This window comes from Pimephales promelas, chromosome 2 (assembly GCF_988280905.1).
Source record: "Pimephales promelas chromosome 2, fPimPro1.hap1.1, whole genome shotgun sequence".
NCBI classification, from domain to species: Eukaryota; Metazoa; Chordata; class Actinopteri; order Cypriniformes; family Leuciscidae; genus Pimephales; species Pimephales promelas.
Window position 1 is genome coordinate 2,949,535 of NC_142770.1, and position 19,654 is coordinate 2,969,188.

Here is a 19,654-nt window from a genome sequence, read left to right on the forward strand (position 1 = left end):
TGATGGTTTAATGCTCGTCTTCACTTGTAGCTGAGGGGAATATTCCAGCGTTTATTGGTAAACTGCAGTAGGAGGAGCTTCACTGGAGGAGGAGGAAGAGGAGGAGATCTGACAAAATCAATAAGAAAACACTTACTGAGTTTGTTTTTATACTAAAATGTTTATGCCCACCTTTTCTATCTAGTAAAGTAACTTTTAAGTAAATTAATCTCAAAGGTCTGATTTCACAGACAGGGCTTGGATTAAGCCAGGAATAGGCCTATGTTCAATTAGGGCATTTAAGTAGCTTTTAAACACGCGAAATATCTGACCTGCAGAACTCACCTCAGAAGACACAACAAACGTGCTGAACGAGGAAGGAAACTACTGATGGCTACAGTTTGATGTAAAACCGCTGAGGTATAAGACTGTGAAAATACGCAATTACAAAGACTACAACCCCCAAAGGCACACATTTTCTCTCAATGAATGAAGCTAACTTTACTGAAGCTAACGTCTGTCATTGTTTCTATAGTCTTACGGTATAATCGTAACGCTACACCGTCATACCTGAGTGTTTTGTACCAGACTGCACACACACGAGCAGCGGATCTCGCGCAATGTTTTGCTTCCCGGGAGATGTAGTTCATTGAGCGATTTTCACATAAAATTAAATGTTACTCCTCTGTTTTATGACAAACTGTGACTTTCTAGACTTTCACAATTATCTTTTGAATTGACAAACATTATATGTGTAATTCAGGGCACAGTTCAGACGGATTAAAAAGATAAGTTGTCTCTCACCATTGACTACCATTTATTTATTCCGAAATAAGCTCCCATGAGCCGGAAGCGGAGGGAAGGGGCTTAGGCTCTCTATATACAGTCAATGTGACGGCACTGTCTGCAGCTAACGACATGAGTCTGATAACACAAAAATACGCCCTGCCTCCAGGACAACACAGACTCCAACACAAACTCCACATAAAAATAAAACGTTTTATCAGCTCGTCAGACCAAACGTGAATTGGATCAACTTCGGACGAAAACATGGATCAACATCGGCAGAGCGTTTCAATTATGGAGAGACCTCCGCTTTGTTTTAGGTATAATTGTGGGTTTTTGAAAAGGCCTTTTAAAAAAACATTACTGATCTGGGGCTAGGCTTATGCTTTTTCTGTGAAACCAGGGGAAAGTGTTATTATGAATTCACAAAAAGTACAACAATGCACATAATATAGATAAGAAAAAAGAGAAAATAAACTTAAAACAAATGACCAACTGAGTCTGACAAAACTATTTGTTTTTATATGGAACATGGTTCATCAAAGATTGAATAAATGCTGTTATGATACTTACCCAGGCCATTTGTAGAAGATGTCACAATAGCTGATTCAATAATCCATTTTTGCACTCAGGTCTAAGTCTCATGGCCCTCTATCAGAATCCAGTTTCAAGAAGATCAGAGAAACTCAAAATTTCGACACGAAAAAAAAAAAAATGTCAGGGGTACACCTGTCGACTTTTTTGGTGCAAAAAAAGTTTCTCTGATCTTCTTGAAACTCTGAATTCTGATAGAGGGCCATGAGACTTAGACCTGAGTGCAAAAATGGAGGCTCTAGACCCTTCCAGAGCTGAGATATTGAGATCCCACATAGCATTTATGCCATTATAAAAATAGTGGGTTCGCAGATGGTGGAATTTTGGGATGGCACTTGGTGCTACGGACCCTGGGGGGCCTTCTGAGTGCAGTAAAATAGTTTTTATCACGACAGGAACTTTAGTTAAAATGTCTATCAAATATACTATCCGAAACCCCATTCAATAGATTTCAGGCGGGATGGTGTCCAACATAAAAATGGTATGAAACTCATACAGGTTTGGAACAACATGAGGGTGAGTAAGTGATGACAAATATAATTTGTGGTTGAACTATACCTTTAAAGGCATTGTTCACCCAAAATGATAATTAACCCATGATTTAATCACCCTCTAGCCATCCTACTGTAGGTGTATATGACATTCTTCTCTCAGACGAAAACAATCAGAGTTATTTTAAACAATGTCCTGGCCCTTCCAAGCTTTATATTGGCTGTAAATGGTTGTTTTTGTTTTGAAAGTCCATACAAGTGCATCTATCCATCTTAAAAGTGCATCTATCCATGATAAAAGTGCATATATCCATAAAAAATATATATTAATATAAAATATTTAAAATATTCATATTTAAGTTGCGCTTTAGATTTAAGTCAAATCCATATGTTCTTTTGCCAGGAAGTTATTTTACTTTATAAAGTTTTAAATATGGATATTTTTTTTTACACCTCCATCTACCTCATTACTCCACATAAAGTCAACATCTGAGATATTTTCATCAGCTATATGTTCAAGCACTTCAGAACTGTATATTCTGCACATGAAAAAGTTTCAAAAATGTATCGGTACTGTGATATATATATATATATATATATATATATATATATATATATATAGAAAAGAAATTTCAATCAGCATCACTGAAAATGTGACTTCAGTAACAGGCTTTCAAACCTACTGTCCATTCTAATGGACAGACACATTTTAAAAAATCCTGATTTAAAACGTGCAATTCTGCAGTCGATTTTTAACTTTAATTAATGAGTTCAATCTTTCTATTTTACATACAAACTATGAAATACTGGCAAAAATATATACAAAATGTAAATACACCTACTTAGAAAATGTTGTTCTGCCATGCTTCTCTTCAATGTAGACTTTTTTATATATATAATTACTACATGCAGAGCTTTACTGGCATTTGATTGGATGACAAACGTCCAATCTCATGGACTGCAGGCTTTAAACTAGGTGAAATGCTCCAGAAGTTAAAAAAGGGGGCTGACATGTGATGTCCATTGTAATGGACACAGGTGGTAGTTTTCTCTTCTTGCAAGGTTGAGGAATGATGGACTGACCAACATTGAATATAGTTTCTGATGTCTGTGTACCTTCCTGATAAAAAATAGGATTCACATAAAACTTTTATGCGTTTTTAAAGAAACCCTTAAAGGGACAGATCACCAAAAAAAAAAAAAAGGTCATAATTTACTCACCCTCAAGTTGTTCCAATCCTGAATCCGTTTCTTTCTTCTGTTTAACACAAAAGGAGATATTTTGAAGCATTTTGGTAACCAGACATTTAATGGACCACATTGACTACCAAAGTAGAAAAAAAAAATACTATTGAGGTCAATGGGGGAAGTCTGGTTACCAACATTCTTCAAAATATCTACCAGAATTTGCTGCAAAATTAGTATTATAGTAATTATAATTAATTTTATATATTCGTTAAATTATTAACTGGTGTTCACTGGCATGCAGTGTGTGTGTGTGTGTGTGTGTGTGTGTTCACTACTCACTGTTCCTAATGTGCACTACTTGGATGGGACAAATTCAGTGTATGAGTTAAAATACATGGCTTTCACTTCACTTCACTCATTAAACATAGTGGTTTACAGTATTCTTTTATTCACGTGTCAGACCTTTTAAACTGCGAAATTAATTATCAGTGCCTCACCTTATAGAAAATACTCAAAATACACAATATTTGTCTGGATTTTATCATGCCACGTGTCATTACACTATTTACTCGGCACAATTAAAGGCTTGCAAAAAATGCTTTGTTCATAAACATGATTAATATTGCTGTTGGCATTTGAGTAAGATTTTAAGTGGTCACGTTTTATTTATTTATTCATTTTTACAATTACATGTAACTTCTATAAAGGAGACCAAAACTTATGATTAGGCGTCATTAGACAACAAAACATAATTAATAATTTGACTGACGAAACATTTTAAATGAAGGAACGTAATGCGACGTTGAGGAATCAAGTGGGCGGGGCCAGCCGTGACTTTTCGCTCTCATTGGATCGTGAATCTTCAAGCTGATCCTCGCGAAAGAACCAAAGAACACACACGCCTCAATAATAATTGAAACGCTGTTTGCTTAACCTGACGACTGTGGATTAGCGGGTGCAGCTTTCGTTATAAAGCCTGACATCGCCAGTGCAGCTGGCATATTGTGTTCTTTATTGATAACATCAATGAGCTTTCGTTTATTTCGTCCTTTGGTGTGTTACCTGAGGTGGATGTATCGCCAGGTGCTCGTGGTGCTCGCGGTCTTCGCCGCTATTCAATGCGGGGTTCCAGCATCATGCGCTCGTAATTTAAATTACAGACCAATCATCGGTAAGAATAACATTTAAGATTTCGAATTATCGATTTTATGATTTCAGCGATTTCGCTATTTTTTAATGTGCTATTCCGTTTAAAGTAGGCTAGTGCATGATGTTGATTTTACGATTTTACATCTCACATATTTTTTGCCATGTCATACGATTTTTCTTTTTCATCGGAGCATCTTTTTTTTCTCTGCAGCCTCGTTGGTGGAACATTCTAGTTTCTTCTAAATTATTTATTAACTCTTTAATGCCATTGCATCACGTAAAGGGGTTTAACAACATGGTTGGAAGACCTTATCCTTGCTGGCAATAAAAAGAAAAGAAAAGAAAAATGTCTTTTAAATGTATCCTAGCTTGTAAAATGAGGCTGGTTAGATGTTTGTGACGCCAGCTTGACTGGCAAGCTAAACCAGCTAAGACCTGCAAACCCCAATAGCCTGATGTTTTCAGTATTTGAAATTTGAAGACATTTATATTGTATTTCAGGAATTTTAGCCCAGGAAAACTTAGAGGACGACCCTCATGCACAGGGATCTTCCTACATCGCTGCATCATATGTGAAACACTTGGAGTCAGCTGGTGCCAGGGTTGTGCCAATCCGGTATGCTAAAAAACGAGCTACATACAAAAATAAAATAAAAAACATATTAAAATAAAGAATACATGCAGATAAATGTTTGTTTGCAGCATAAATCAGACAGAGGAGGAGTATGAAAAACTATTCTACGCAATAAATGGGTGAGTGTTACTGAACAGTTTGACATAAGCTGCAAACGTGGTGTTTTCCGTGTGAAGAAAGAAAATAGTGCAAAGTACTTTTCTATCCGTGTTGGATTATGGTGATCTGTTCTACATGCATTTACACAACTATTTTCAGGTAAACTACCTTTTGATATTTTCTAATCTTTTATTCAGTCACAGAAACCTCTATTGCACTAGATGTACAACTCAAATTTGCTTTAAAGTTATTTGGGTGTATTCAGCATTTGGTCAAATTTCTACCTCTTGTTATGCAAAATGTAATTGATATAAATAGTTAATACTTTGAGCAAGTTTTAAAGGTAAAGGAAAACATGTACTTGTCTTTTATGTGAAACATTGTTCGTCCGTCTTAAATCAGGACGCTCCGGAAGAAGAGTGTGTTCTCAACGATGTTTTTCTTGGTTAAATAATGGATCAATAAAAATAAAGATGTGTTTGTAACATGGAAACCGGTCCAACCAGAGAACAGACACACCATGTCCCAAAACGGGATGATATATTTAATTAATTCACCTTTATTCTGCTGATTAACTGTTTTTTTTACCTGGTTAGTTTGTTGCTACCTGGAGGAAATGTGGACATTGAAAAGTCTCAGTTTACCAGAGTGTCGAAGATTTTCTATGAACTTGCAATAAAGGTACGTTCACAAACTTGTATGTGATGGTCGCTTTTGAACATGACTAACTCTCATTATAGTAATAGTAGACCGTCTGCATAATACTCTTTATTGTGATAATCCTCCAACAACAGACATTTTACTGAGTATAAGTAACTTTACAACTAGATGTCAACTTATTCTGACCCAAACTCTACCAGTCTACTAATACTCTACTCAGAATTGATAGACAATAGGTGCAGCATTACTTATAGTCAACAGAATGTGTGAAAGACCATCAAAATAAAGTGAAACCGGGAAAATGATTTTAAATTGGTCTGAGTCGTCGTCTTTATGATCTACAACAGGCGAATGATGTTTCGGATTATTTTCCGATCTGGGGAACCTGTCAGGGTTTCCAGCAGCTCACGGTCCTGACCAGCAACAAGAACCTGTTGACCTTGACCGACACCAAAGCCGTGACCCTGCCGTTGACCTTCAGCCCGGGTTTGTATCCTTGTGTTTTCTGCAAACTCACACTAGTAATACAGCACAAGTGACACTTGCAATAATGTATGCTTCCATCTTATAAGTGTATATAAACATGGCAGAATATATAAATTACGGAAATTGCTAACCACGGTTTGTGTTGTGTTGTAGCCAATTCATGTATTAGCTCATTAATGTGAGTTGGTCAATGATTGTGATTGATTACAGGAGCCCAAAACAGCAGGTTGTTCAAAAAATTCCCAAAGGATGTTCTTCAGTCTCTGGCAGAAGAAAACATCACGTCTAATTTCCACAGCTGGAGCCTGTCCATGCAGGTACCTACCAATAGAACGGTTTCATGCTTTCTGAAGTATTTTCAATAAAACCAACATGAAAGCCATTAAACACAGGAACGTTGACTTGCGTACTGATCAGTCATTGGATATTCACTGTATAACAATGGTTTGCTCTTACAGAATTACAGTGGCAATGCCAAGCTGAAGCGTTTTTATAGGGTCCTGACCACAAATACAGACGGCAAGAAAGAGTTCATTTCCACCATGGAGGGTATGAATGTCTCTGTACATCACTGAGTGTCTCTTTGTGTGTGTGTGATGTAACCATTCAGAAACCGTCTCACAATCGGCTGATTCTTATTAAAGGAGTAGTTCACTTTAAAAAAAAAAAAAAAAAACTTTTGCTGATAATTTACTCACCCCCATGTCATCCAAGATGTCCACGTCTTTCTTTCTTCAGTCGAAACGAAATGAAGGTTTTTGATGAAAACATACCAGGATTTTCTCCATATAATGGACTTCATTGGGCACCAAACGGTTCAAGGTCCAAATGACAGTTTCAGTGCAGCTTCAAAGGCCTTTAAACGACACAAGAAGATGAATAAGGGTCTTATCTAGCGAAACAATCAGTCATTCCAAAAGTAAATAACAAAGTTTATGTTTTATAAGCTCAAATGCTCACCTTGCTCTGTTCTGTGATAAACGTTCGTGACTCTCCTGTTCGAACTCCGTTATCAAAATGAGCTAATCTTTTTTATTTATTTTTTTTTTAAAGTAAACTATTCCTAAGAATACATTTAGATATTTTAATTTTTTGTTACAATTTGTAGCAAGTGAATAATTGTACTTCATTACATCCTGTAGCGTCTCGATATCCCTTCTACGCGGTGCAGTGGCATCCAGAGAAAAGCGCGTTCGAGTGGATTGATAAACCCGGTATGGTGCACACCCCGTCAGCCATCAAAGCCACTTTTTACACTGCCCACTTCTTCGTTTCTGAAGGTTGGTCATCTAAAAAAATAAATAAAATAAAGTTGCAATATTAATTTGGAAATCTTTCATCTTGGCATTCTTTTAAGTTTTTAATTTGACTTAACTTGGCATTAACTTGGGTTTGTTTAAAAAACAATCAACATTCAAGAGATTTTAATCATTAAGTCTGAAATGTTTTACTTACCATTGTGTTGATGTCTGTTTCAGCAATGAAAAACCATCATCATTTTTCTTTGCGAAGTGAAGAGGAAAAAGCTCTGATTTACAACTATCAGCCCGTCTTCAATGGCCTGGACAGCATCTTCCTACAAAACTACTACTTCGAATAAATGTTTAAAGTCATTACACTTCATATTAATCATTGCAAGAATTTTTGTTGAAATTATTTCTTTACTTGTACAGTTTGCCAAAACTTGATGATGGGAATGCCGAGATGTATTTTGAGTTCATGCTTTTAAATGTTCCTATTGATTGTAGATGTGATGGAATGTATCAAAGCAGTTTTATCCAATTCAGAAGTCATTTTATATAGGATTATGCGTCTTCTAGTAAAGTCAAACTTTGTCATCTTTCACATGGTTTACAAGCATGCCAATGCAATGTTAAAATGTATTGCTTTGTAAATTTTAGGGAAAATAAAATGGATTTTTGTGTTTTAACTGGTCAATTTTATATGGCAAGTCATTCACCACACAGTAGAGGGCAGCAGTGACAAGTCCAACTTAATGGTGCGCTTACAAATTACCAGACATGCCTTCTGAAAACATTTATTTATTTGCCTTTGAGGTGGGACAACATAAAATTACCAGAAAACAATGAGATCGGAATCTCCTTACAATCAGATACATTAAGCAGTTTTGAGGTACAAAATCAAAATGGAAAAAAGTGCAAATTTGCTAATAGCTCTCGTCCCAGGACAGAACGGTACAAAACAACAGCGTTCTACACTGGCGTTAAACTGTCCTACGTCAAGGCTTATTACAGAACCAAAAAATGCATGTACGTTATATATAGAGAGCGTTCTGGAGTACTAACCATTTAAATCTGTTTAACATGAACTGTTCACGTTTGCTAAATTGTGTACAATCAGTTTGACCCCTGACATGTGCATAGACTATTATGTACTACAATGTTTCATGCACTTAAAATCAGTAAAGAATAGCCTTTTATCTATTGTGACAAATAAGATTGTTCTTTGACAAACAGACTGTACCATAAACAAGAGAACCACCATGAAGATAGCCATGTTTAACACTTTTTTTTTTTGATCACCGTTTACTTTTGCTTTTAAAAACACTGAAAACATGTAGAAAACAAAGAAATCATTGCCTAGCGCCATTTGACACATTTCTATGTGAAAGACTCTTTTGTAAGAAGAACCTCGTTCTGCTTTGGATGCCGTTGGTGCTGAGCAACGTTAAAGGTGCAATATAAAAAACCTTAACAAAGAGCGACATTAATCCAGTACAGAGCAGCCATTCCGATCGGTGCACGATAAAAGAGCAAGGCAGGTAGGCGTCCATCCAGCATTCAGCATGTAAAACACAATATGCAGCCTGCTTAATTGTAGATACTTGCGTTAAAATAAGATGAGAATGACTGATTATAGTGTATCATTTGAGATACACTGTCTACATATTCAATAAAACAAACAAAAAATCCTTGGTACAATCTCTATCTCTGTCTTCAAGTACACTAGTGTTTTTTTTTTTTTTTCGGTAATTCACCCAAAAATGAAAAATCATTTAATCGCCTTCATGTCGTTTCAAACTAATTTCTAAGAAAGAAAAACTTTTAAAGAATCTGTACGTAGTTACTTCAGAATAACTTTTTAAGATCTCGTCAGGTTCGCTGCCATTGGTAGCCTAATCATCGGGGTACTTAACAAAAACAAAAAATTGTACAAAGCTATTGACCTTCTTCCGGATTGTAACACGGTATGAAGGTAAAATCTTACACATGAACAGTTCATTTTGAAATGTTCCCGGAATACTGACATTTCAGACATTTGCTTCCCAGATAGCACATGGCTATTTGATGTGCTATTTACATCTGGAAGACGTATTTTTAAGAGTGTTTGCTCATCTTCAAGACGTCTATAGGACGTTTCCTGTCAGATGTCAAATAGACGTTTAGAAGATGTCTCTAAGATGTAATGATTTAGAAAGCATGTTAAACTGACATCTTCTAAACGTCTATTTGACATCTGACAGGAAACGTCCTATAGGCGTATTGCAGATGAGCAAACGCTCTTAAAAATACGTATTCCAGATGTAAATAGCAAATCAAATAGCCTTGTGCTATCTGGGTTCAAACCTTCATTAACTCCACCAGCTTATTACTCTTCGACAGCAATCCCATAGAATATGTGGAGCTACGCAAAAAGGGAAGTTCAATAGAATTACTTAGGTCTAATTACTTTAGATGTCTTGTAATACAGCACACAAGCCAATATATTCTACTTTTTTTTTGGAACTTGACGTCCGTTGTTGTGTGGAAATTAACTTAAGTTCCTTCTAAATTCTATTTTTCCCTCACAGAAAAACAGCAGTTTGGAACAACATGTGGTAGATTAAAACGAAATATTTCATGTTTTTAGGGTGAACTATTGCTTCAACAGTGCAAGGAACAATTTTCAAACAACGTTTTAAAATCTAAAATGTCCTACTGATTGTTTGACACATTCGATTGAAATCAATACTAATGACTAGCTCCTGCACTGAAAATGGTCCCATATCATATATAACTCGCATTAAAGCACTTTAGTAAAATTATAGTCCGTCTGAATTTAGTAATGTCGACAAAGAAATACGTCATACACGCCAAAAGACATAACATTTTAAACAGCAGATGTTTGGAAAAAGCTTGAAAATGTTTAGTGCCTTCATAGTCTTTAATGCGATGCTGCTTTCCCATGCCGTTTTGATGATTGTTTTCCGGGATTAAAGGTGGGTGTCTTCCTCTTGGTTGTCTTCCTCCTCTTTCCCGGGCTTGTTGACGAGAACCTGCCAACCGCTCCCGCCGTCCGCGCCCGCCGTTACACCATTGGCGCTGAGTTTCTTCTCCTGCATCTCTGATTGGCTGTCGCTGGTTACGTCCAGTGTGGGGTTGTCATGGCAACCGTTCTCCACAAAGTGGAGCTCTTCGCCTCGCGACTTGAGGAAGCACGGAGGAGACAAACCAAAAGACAAGATAAATAATCAATCAATGTGAACCCAAACTGTCACTCAGATAATGTTGAGGTTAGTAATTAGCATTCGAGATCCATTATTTATTGCGTTCAAGCTCCATGTTGACAGTGTTTGTGCCATAATTTTGATTACCACAGAACACTGGACCCTTTTTCACAGACTGTCTGTGACGATGACATGTTTTAACGGTTTCAACATCGTAAATCCTAAAAAGTTTTTTTATATTTTCATTTTTTAATTATTATGTACAGTGATAACATTATATTACCTTTGCATCAAATTACAAAAAAATAAAAATAAATAAAATGGTTAATAACACTGTTAATATATATATTTATGGTGGTCATATTAACTCATAATATGATACTCAACATATTAATAAATAAATAAAATGGTTAATAACGCTGTTAATATAAATATTTATGGTGGTCATATTAACTCATAATGATTAATACTCAACACTACACTTTGTATTATATTACCTTTGCATCAAATTACAAAAAAATAAAAATAAATAAAATGGTTAATAACGCTGTTAATATATATATTTATGGTGGTCATATTAACTCATAATATGATACTCATATTAATAAATAAATAAATAAAATGGTTAATAACGCTGTTAATATAAATATTTATGGTGGTCATATTAACTCATAATGATTAATACTCATCATATTAACATATTATGTAAAATAAAACAAAATATAACAATTTATAAAATAGAAGGACACAATTAAATAAATATGTGAAATACTTTAAGACATGAAATGTTGAAAAAAATCAATCAATCAAAGTGGGAGTATAAATGTGCACAAAATTTAAAATAAAAAATATTAAAATAAATCACATCAGTATAATATAGTAGACAAATGAAAAAAAAAACTAAATGTGGTAGATTGTAAAATGGTTTAATAAATCAATATTACTACAGTAAAACGTTATATTGATAGTATTTGTGCCATAATCTCGATTACCACAGAACATTTTGGACTCTTTTCACATGACTGTGATTGGTGCGTTTTAACATTGTACATTGTAAATCCAAAGTTTTTTTTATATTTTAATTTGTTTTAATTATGTCAATTTATAACACTACACTTTGTATTATATTACCTTTGCATCAAATGGGAACACCAAATATATTTATATTTATTGTATTTTCTCATTTACCGCTATAAAAATATACCCAACTATGACGACTTTTGAGGAACCTGCAAATGGTCTATTGTGGATTTGACCTACCATGTTCTTGAGTTTGGGTAAGCGGCGCTGCCAGCAGATATAGATAATTCCAGAAGCAATGATGAGCACACACACTGATCCGATGATCACTAGAACCACAAACAGCTTCCCGTAGTCGCTGCGCGTCTGACTGGGCCTCGAGTGGCACGTGTTGACGGTGGAATAATTCTGGATTCCAATCTGAGGAAATTAATTTGAGCTATTTATTATGCGTATTATTCATGCTACTTAAAACTTTCAATGTATTCATTTAATTGGTTATTATTATTTGCTGCATTTCAGTCCTACCTCATATAAACCTCTTCTGATTTCCCCCAGCATTGACAGGACCTCTTTTGGGGCTATGATATCTTCACATAATGAATGGAAAATGAGACAAAAAAATTGTAAAAATTTTTTCATCATCAAATCATTGAAGACTTGTTGAATCAAAAGAGGAACATAAAGTAAACGTTTACAAAGAAAATTAGTGAACCATGAAGTGTTTTTTTTTTGCACTGTAACATTATACTTTCATGACAATTACCCCCAAATTGATATTGCTATCCATTATTCTAATATGATAGAGAAAATTATTCTATCTGAATAAATTTTTGTGTCATGAATACTAAATTTAAATTATTTTCTTTAATACAATTATATCAATTGAGTGCTTCACTGTCATAAAAAAGCTGTTGAAAATGTCACAATGCAAAACATCTTAATGGTACTTAAACGGGCCTTATTGTCTGTGTGCAAAATATAATCTCGTGTTATTCCTTTAATTTTGTGAAGAATTACGACGTTAGTCAGGCTTTGTAAGATATGCCATCTAACTAATGCTCTGAACAGAGATGTGTGAGATAATACATGCTATTTTTGTCCTTTATATAGAGCATAAAATTAAAAGCTTGAACATTATTAACACTTCTCTAAACCATAAACATGACATTATATGTAACCACAGAGGCCCTGAGTAAGTGTGTGTGTGTGTGTGTTACCCTGCTCGCTGGCTACAGCCATCAGGAGCTGGTGGTCCTGCTGTGTGGGTTTGCTGAGGAAAATGAGCCAGGATCCTTGTGGGATGTTCAGCTTTCTGGAGAAAGTGTTTTCCAGCATCTCCAGAAGTCTGTCGCCACTCTCCATACGAAACTCGTCCTGCGAGAAACACACAAGGAATACAATGAAAAAACAGTGATGTCAAAATCGTTACTTTTACATCTTAAAAATATTTAGTTTTACATTCAATCTCATACTGGATATTCACTCTCAGTGTGAGAACACCTTTACTGAATACATGCTTTCTCTAAATAAATGCTTACATAAACATATAGCCTAGGAGAGCAGAAACAAATGAAAAATAGCACGAAGAAATACTAATCAGATGACAAATGAAATGTTGCAAAAATAATGCAATAAAATGGGAGCGTAAATGTGCACGAAATTTCTAATAAAAAATAAATGAAAATAATATATTAAATAAATATTATTAATTTATAAAATAAAATTAATTAATATAATCTCAATATAATATAGTGTACAAATAATATGTACATGATAAAATGCTTTAATAAATCAGCAATGCAGTAAAACTAGCCTAAAACAGCATTAAATACACCTTGAAATGTGATATCTTACAAAAATATATATATGAAATATTTGAATAGATTATACAATGTTTTCTAAAAAAAAAAAAAAAGAGAATATAAATTTATTTAATTTACATACATTTTGTGCACGTCTAGTCTTGAATGTAACATAATGGACAAAATAAAAAACTAAATGATTAAGTACATAATAAAATTGTGTAATCAATAAATACAAAATACAGTAATTGTAAAGTAAATTGTATTTTTGTCAAATGTGAAAATACACATGTAATAAAGCAGACAAAATTAAAGAGCACCTATCATGGATTTTTGAAAATGACTGTTCATGTAGTGTGGGATATAGCGCTAAGGGAATGAAAACATCCTGCAAAGATTTATATCTGAAAGTGCACCGTATATAAAGTTATTGTCTTTCAAAAGTGAGAGTCGACTCTGAGTCTATGAAATGAATTGTTTTTGAAACGAATCATTAGCTGTTACATCGTGACGTAGAGAGCTCATTGGCCGCTCCCAACAACTGCGCGCGCAGACTTGAAGTGACGTCTAGAACACATTCAAATACTTCAGTATTTAGTATTTAAATACTCAGTATCCAGTGTATATGGATCAGGTTCGTCCTCCTCCGAATCACAATCTGTAAGTATTATTAATAATGTTTGCTGTTATGTTTTCTGTAGCATGTACAACATTGTTATATTGTGTTTTGTGTGTTGTGTACACTCCGCGCAGCTTCTAAGCGTGGTAAAGTTAGTTTTGTTTTTGATATTCACCAGACATTCATTGAAAAATGGCAATTACCTCCTAAACGACATAGCCAAATACGACTTCGTTCTATATAATAAGCACTGCCCTTCAAAAGCCGCCGCAATGAGAAAGCTCGCTCTTGAGTAAGGGACCGTGTGGAAAGTGCACTTTTTCTGACACGTTTGTTCAAACACTATATACAATTTTCAACACTTGACAAGCTATAATCCTGGTTATGGGCGTTCCATTGCCGAAAGTCTCTGCCTACGGTTTACCAATAACAACTGACTGGGTCATTTGACCAATCGCCGCAGATTCGCGTCACTCAAAGGAGGTGTTTGGGAAAATGAATCGTCGAACGAATCATTTGGGATTCGTTGAGCAAATCAGTTAAAAATAAATGCATATTATAAGACAAATGTGTTTTTTTATCCTTGCATGCACGTTAAACTGTTTTCGGGAACTCCTAAAACAAAAATAGGAACATTGATAGGGGCTATGATAGGGGCTCAGAAGATTGATGATATAATTGAAATGAAAAGTGACAAAATATGACTTGAAATGAAATACGAGGGCAAATCATGCTCTGTTTCTCCATTATCCGAATCAGGAGCTTCCAGACGGACAGAACCAGTGACCCGTCTAAAAAAAACTGGTTTGCTTTGTTACTGAGACTCGGCGACAGACTTCCTCCAGGCAGAAACAGACACACATCAGACAGGCTACAGAAATCAGAATTTTTTCAGGCCATTCACAGCAAGCGCTGAGTCATTCAGACGGAGGGAGACTGCGCTTTCTCTGTGGGCTGTATTGGGTTCTGATCAATCGCTCTGCAGTGCTGCTCGAGTTCAAACACGCCATCGCAGGAGCCGTCGAGGGTTTAGCACACAGCTGTCAGGGAGCCGGTGGGGGGACAGTTCTTTGCGATCATGCTGCAATTACGTGCCACTAGAGCGTTACCGTGGCAACAGACAACTGGTCTCTTCTACACTGAGAGACTGTTTTTGCCAGTGATATGTGTGTTAAGAAAGATGTAAAAGAAAGGAACATCACAATCTTTTTAGACAGCGATAAGATTCAACAGAGACCAAAATGATTAGCAAAATATGGCCACGATTTACTTAAACGAAGAAACACATTAGCACAAAGCGCCCAAAAATTAATTTAAACGAAGAAAGAAACGCATTAGCACAAAATGGCCACGATTTACTTAAACGAGGAAACGCATTAGCACACCGCGGCCACGATTTACTTAAACAAGGAAACGCATTAGCACACCGCGGCCACGATTTACTTAAACAAGGAAACGCATTAGCACACCGTGGCCACGATTTACTTAAACGAGGAAACGCATTAGCACAACGCGGCCACGATTTACTTAAACGAGGAAACACATTAGTACAACGCGGCTACGATTTACTTAAATGAAGAAACGCATTAGCACAACATGGCCACGATTTAATTAAACGAGGAAACGCATTAGCACTCCGCGGCCACGTTTTACTTAAACGAGGAAACGCATTAGCACTCCGCGGCCACGTTTTACTTAAACGAGGAAACGCATTAGCACTCCGCGGCCACGATTTACTTAAACAAGGAAACGCATTAGCACACCGCGGCCACGATTTACTTAAACAATGAAACGCATTAGCACACCGCGGCCACGATTCACTTAAACGAGGAAACGCATTAGTACAACGCGGCTACGATTTACTTAAACGAGGAAACGCATTAGCACAACGCGGCCACGATTTACTTAAACGAGGAAACGCATTAGCACACCGCGGCCACGATTCACTTAAACGAGGAAACGCATTAGCACACCGCGGCCACGATTTACTTAAACGAGGAAACGCATTAGCACACCGCGGCCACGTTTTACTTAAACGAGGAAACGCATTAGTACAACGCGGCTACGATTTACTTAAACAAGGAAACGCATTAGCACACCGCGGCCACGATTTACTTAAACGAGGAAACGCATTAGTACAACGCGGCTACGATTCACTTAAACGAGGAAACGCATTAGTACAACGCGGCTACGATTTACTTAAACGAGGAAACGCATTAGCACACCGCGGCCACGATTTACTTAAAGGAGGAAACGCATTAGCACTCCGCGGCCACGTTTTACTTAAACGAGGAAACGCATTAGCACAACGCGGCCACGATTTACTTAAACGAGGAAACGCATTAGCACACCGCGGCCACGATTTACTTAAACGAGGAAACGCATTAGCACACCGCGGCCACGATTTACTTAAACGAGGAAACGCATTAGCACACCGCGGCCACGATTTACTTAAACGAGGAAACACATTAGCACACCGCGGCCACGATTTACTTAAACAAGGAAACGCATTAGCACACCGCGGCCACGATTTACTTAAACGAGGAAACGCATTAGCACACCGCGGCCACGATTTACTTAAACGAGGGAATGAATTAGTGCAACATGCTTACGAATGAATACGTCATGGCAATTAATTCATAATTTATGGCCACAATTTATTTTCTTTTTTTGTGTGTTATCATCTGCGTTGATCTGTATATTTTAAGTTGAATTACTAAAATTACTGAATCTAAATAAAAAATTATAAACTAAATAGGCATTGAAAAATGAATACAAATATTAATAAATACTTAGTAATTATACTAGAATAACACTGGTCAGAGATCTCAAAATGAACAAAGTTTCCCATCAAATTCTCAAGAAACCAATTGATCTGCTTAGGACAATTACAGCTGCTCTTTATTATTACTGTATGCCAATTATCACTGTCAGGCTTCACAAATGACAGAAAACCACCATAAAACCATTTTAAAAGTTGCCAATATAACTACTGAAGCCATTAGATATCATCTAATGATGAACAGAACCAAATTTAAGCAAAACACGTTACGCTAGTTTGGATATCATTAGTACCACTTTTATCTTGTCATTCTGTAAATTTAGTTGCTCTGCTGACTAACTTTGTTTTTGGACGAACTATCCCTTTAAATGAAACATAAATGTCAACTTTAAAAGCTCAAGATAAACCAAGTGCAAGAGCATTTGCCTTTGTGTGTGTGTGTGTGTTTCGCAGCTCTGCTAACTAGTACACATGATTAAGAATCACATTTTTCTTTGTTGTTCGCTATAAAGGCCAGAGAGCGTGAGGATTGTAATGAAACAGATGCGCTCTGCGCTCCCAGCGTGTGTCACTGTTTGTGCTGAGTGTGGTTAGTTGTGCAGTCAGCATGTTTCATGAGCATTTCTGCTGCAGTACGTGAAGCGGGAGTCTGAACAGAACACACACCTTCATCAAGAGCGATTACATCAAATCGTGACTGGATTTGTATGAAGAAAAGGTGACTTTTGGTTAGGGTTAGCGAGTGTTTTCTGGGTGGGTTTTATAACAGAAAGTGACTTACACAGTCAAAGTTGTCCGTCATGTTGAGTATAACGTAGCCCTTTCCTGCGAGGTTGCTCCAGTCGACACAAATCACCTGCACAGAATCAGAAAAACAGGGTGTTTGGTCTAACAGCCACTTTATTGAACTGAATTGTTGTGGTTTGTCGAAACGCTCACAGCCTGCCGTGCGGCCAGGAGAACAAATCTATAAACGCATTACTCTTCCTAGCATTCAGATAAATCAATCAGAAAATCATTTCCATCAAGACATGACATGCTTCATCCAAACAAACAACTGAGGATTTTATACCAAGAACCACCCGTGAAATTCAAACATGTTTTGTCAGCTTTTTATTTATTTATTTTTATTTTTTTTATAAAGTTATAATGGAAAAAGACCTTAAAGTGAGGTACTTCCTGTTATTGTTAACTAAAATGAAAATTTAATCCTGTAATTAAAATAAAGTCTAAATATTAGATTAAAGAAAAACATGAATTAAGTTTGAGTTCAAGTTCTAAAAATTATGATTACTAAATAGAAATATTAGAAAAACTAAAAAAAAGCACAAAACTATTAAAACTTGAGAATTATAACATTGTTTCTTACTAGAGACTTGCTTTTTATGATTTGGCTCTCGTTCAACAAAAACAAAGAAACAATGTTATGTTTATGTTTTACAATAATAATAATAATATCAGATTTTTTTTTACTATTTATCATGATTTATAATTAGATAATATTAAAATACATTTAAATTTAATATATTACTGTTACGGTATTTAAGCAAACTGACTCTTTGAATTGCTTTGAACTGAATTAGCGCTCAATTAATGTGTGTCTTTAAATGTTGAGTACCTGCTCGGCCTCCTGGGACAGCTCTGAGTCGTGGAGCTCGGTTTCGGCAAGATATTCGGTGCCGCCGTGCCGAAGCTCCGCCCCCTCCTCGTCCGCTGCCGTGGTTAGCTCCGCCCCCTGCCAGGCAGGTTCAGTGAAGACCAACGCTGGCAGATCCGAGGCGGGGGAGGACGAGGGCCCGGTCGTGAGGTACCGCCAGTCAGACTCTTCCTCTTCCGGTTCAGTGGGGAAAACCACCAACTCTTCCTCATCCTCCTCTTCCTCAGAATCGTCCCGGTGTTGAACGTCAGGCTGCAGGGGCTCCCGGCTGGGCAGGGGCCCGATTTCAGGAGCGGTGGGTGCTTGCGTGACTTCACGGGCCCTCTCGTCATCAAACGGGTCCTGGGACGCCAGGCGTTTGTCAGGTCCGGCTGTGGCCTCTTCTCGGTTCTGACGGGACAGACCGAGGGAAGGGGGCGTGGCCGTGGCTGTAAAGGGGGCGTGGTCTTCAGCACCTGCTCTTGATGGGCCGGGGGAGGGCGGGAGGGGGAAACCGCTAGATTCAGAATCACTCTCCCATTGCTCCGGGTCTACGGGCTCAGCCGTAGGGATGAAGAGCAAAGAAGAGGAGTTGGTCTCACTGGGCTTTTCACTCAGAGGAAGTGTCGAAGATGGCGGTTCTGGAGATGAAGGGCTGTAATCTGATAGAAAGATAGCAAATTTGTCCGAAACATAAATCAAAACACACCACAGAGTCATGTATACTCTATATACTGCCAGACTCTTCTGCTCTAAATCATGATTATGTAAATAAAACTCTTCCCCCTTTAAATGTTTTTAAAAATCTTTTATTGACAAATTTAAAGGAAACGTGTGCGTGTTTTGTAAAGTAACTTTCGTCTATTTTATGAGCGCTGGGTAAAATTGCATGTAAGATTGAGTTTTATGTATTGTAATTTATGTGAAACTTTTTTTGTGCTGCCATTTTGGCCAGGACTCCCTGGAAGAAGAGATTTTTATCTCAATGGGACTATCCTGGTAAAACAAAGGATAAATAAAATAAAATAAAATGTACTATGATACGCCATTATAATAGTTGTATGAGTGGAATTTTGTGTAGTATAACGTCAGTATAGTAAGCATAGAGATTTTTATGACTTATACCGATAATTTTAATGTTTAAATAGCCAATTATTTTTATTTATGGTGTTAGACTACACTAATATTATTATTTTAAGCATCATAAATATTGAATAATGTTAAACATTATACCAATATTAAAATACAAATTAATGATTTAGGTAACACTTTACAATAA

General features: G+C 36.5%; 2 protein-coding genes across 2 annotated transcripts in view; one reads left to right on the top strand and one right to left on the bottom strand.

Annotated features, from left to right (window-relative positions):
- Positions 1–3,884: 3,884 nt before the first annotated feature.
- On the top strand, positions 3,885–7,996 carry LOC120486849 (zgc:171566). The gene is made up of 9 exons (XM_039683018.2): positions 3,885–4,209; positions 4,689–4,803; positions 4,890–4,940; positions 5,517–5,601; positions 5,928–6,066; positions 6,277–6,383; positions 6,525–6,615; positions 7,209–7,346; positions 7,545–7,996. The coding sequence occupies exons 1-9, from the start codon at positions 4,065–4,067 to the stop codon at positions 7,664–7,666; spliced, it is 993 nt and encodes a 330-aa protein (XP_039538952.2). The 5' UTR covers positions 3,885–4,064; the 3' UTR covers positions 7,667–7,996.
- A 92-nt stretch (positions 7,997–8,088) lies between these two features.
- The window catches only part of podxl2 (podocalyxin-like 2), a 24,587-nt gene continuing 13,021 nt past the window's right edge, over positions 8,089–19,654 (bottom strand). The window contains exons 4-9 of the mRNA XM_039682832.2: positions 18,358–19,037; positions 17,521–17,595; positions 12,754–12,910; positions 12,062–12,123; positions 11,774–11,953; positions 8,089–10,492 (exon numbers count right to left, since the gene is read on the bottom strand). Coding sequence (XP_039538766.2) covers positions 10,280–10,492; positions 11,774–11,953; positions 12,062–12,123; positions 12,754–12,910; positions 17,521–17,595; positions 18,358–19,037 — 1,367 coding nt within the window. The 3' untranslated portion in view covers positions 8,089–10,279. The remainder of the gene's footprint in view (positions 10,493–11,773; positions 11,954–12,061; positions 12,124–12,753; positions 12,911–17,520; positions 17,596–18,357; positions 19,038–19,654) is intronic.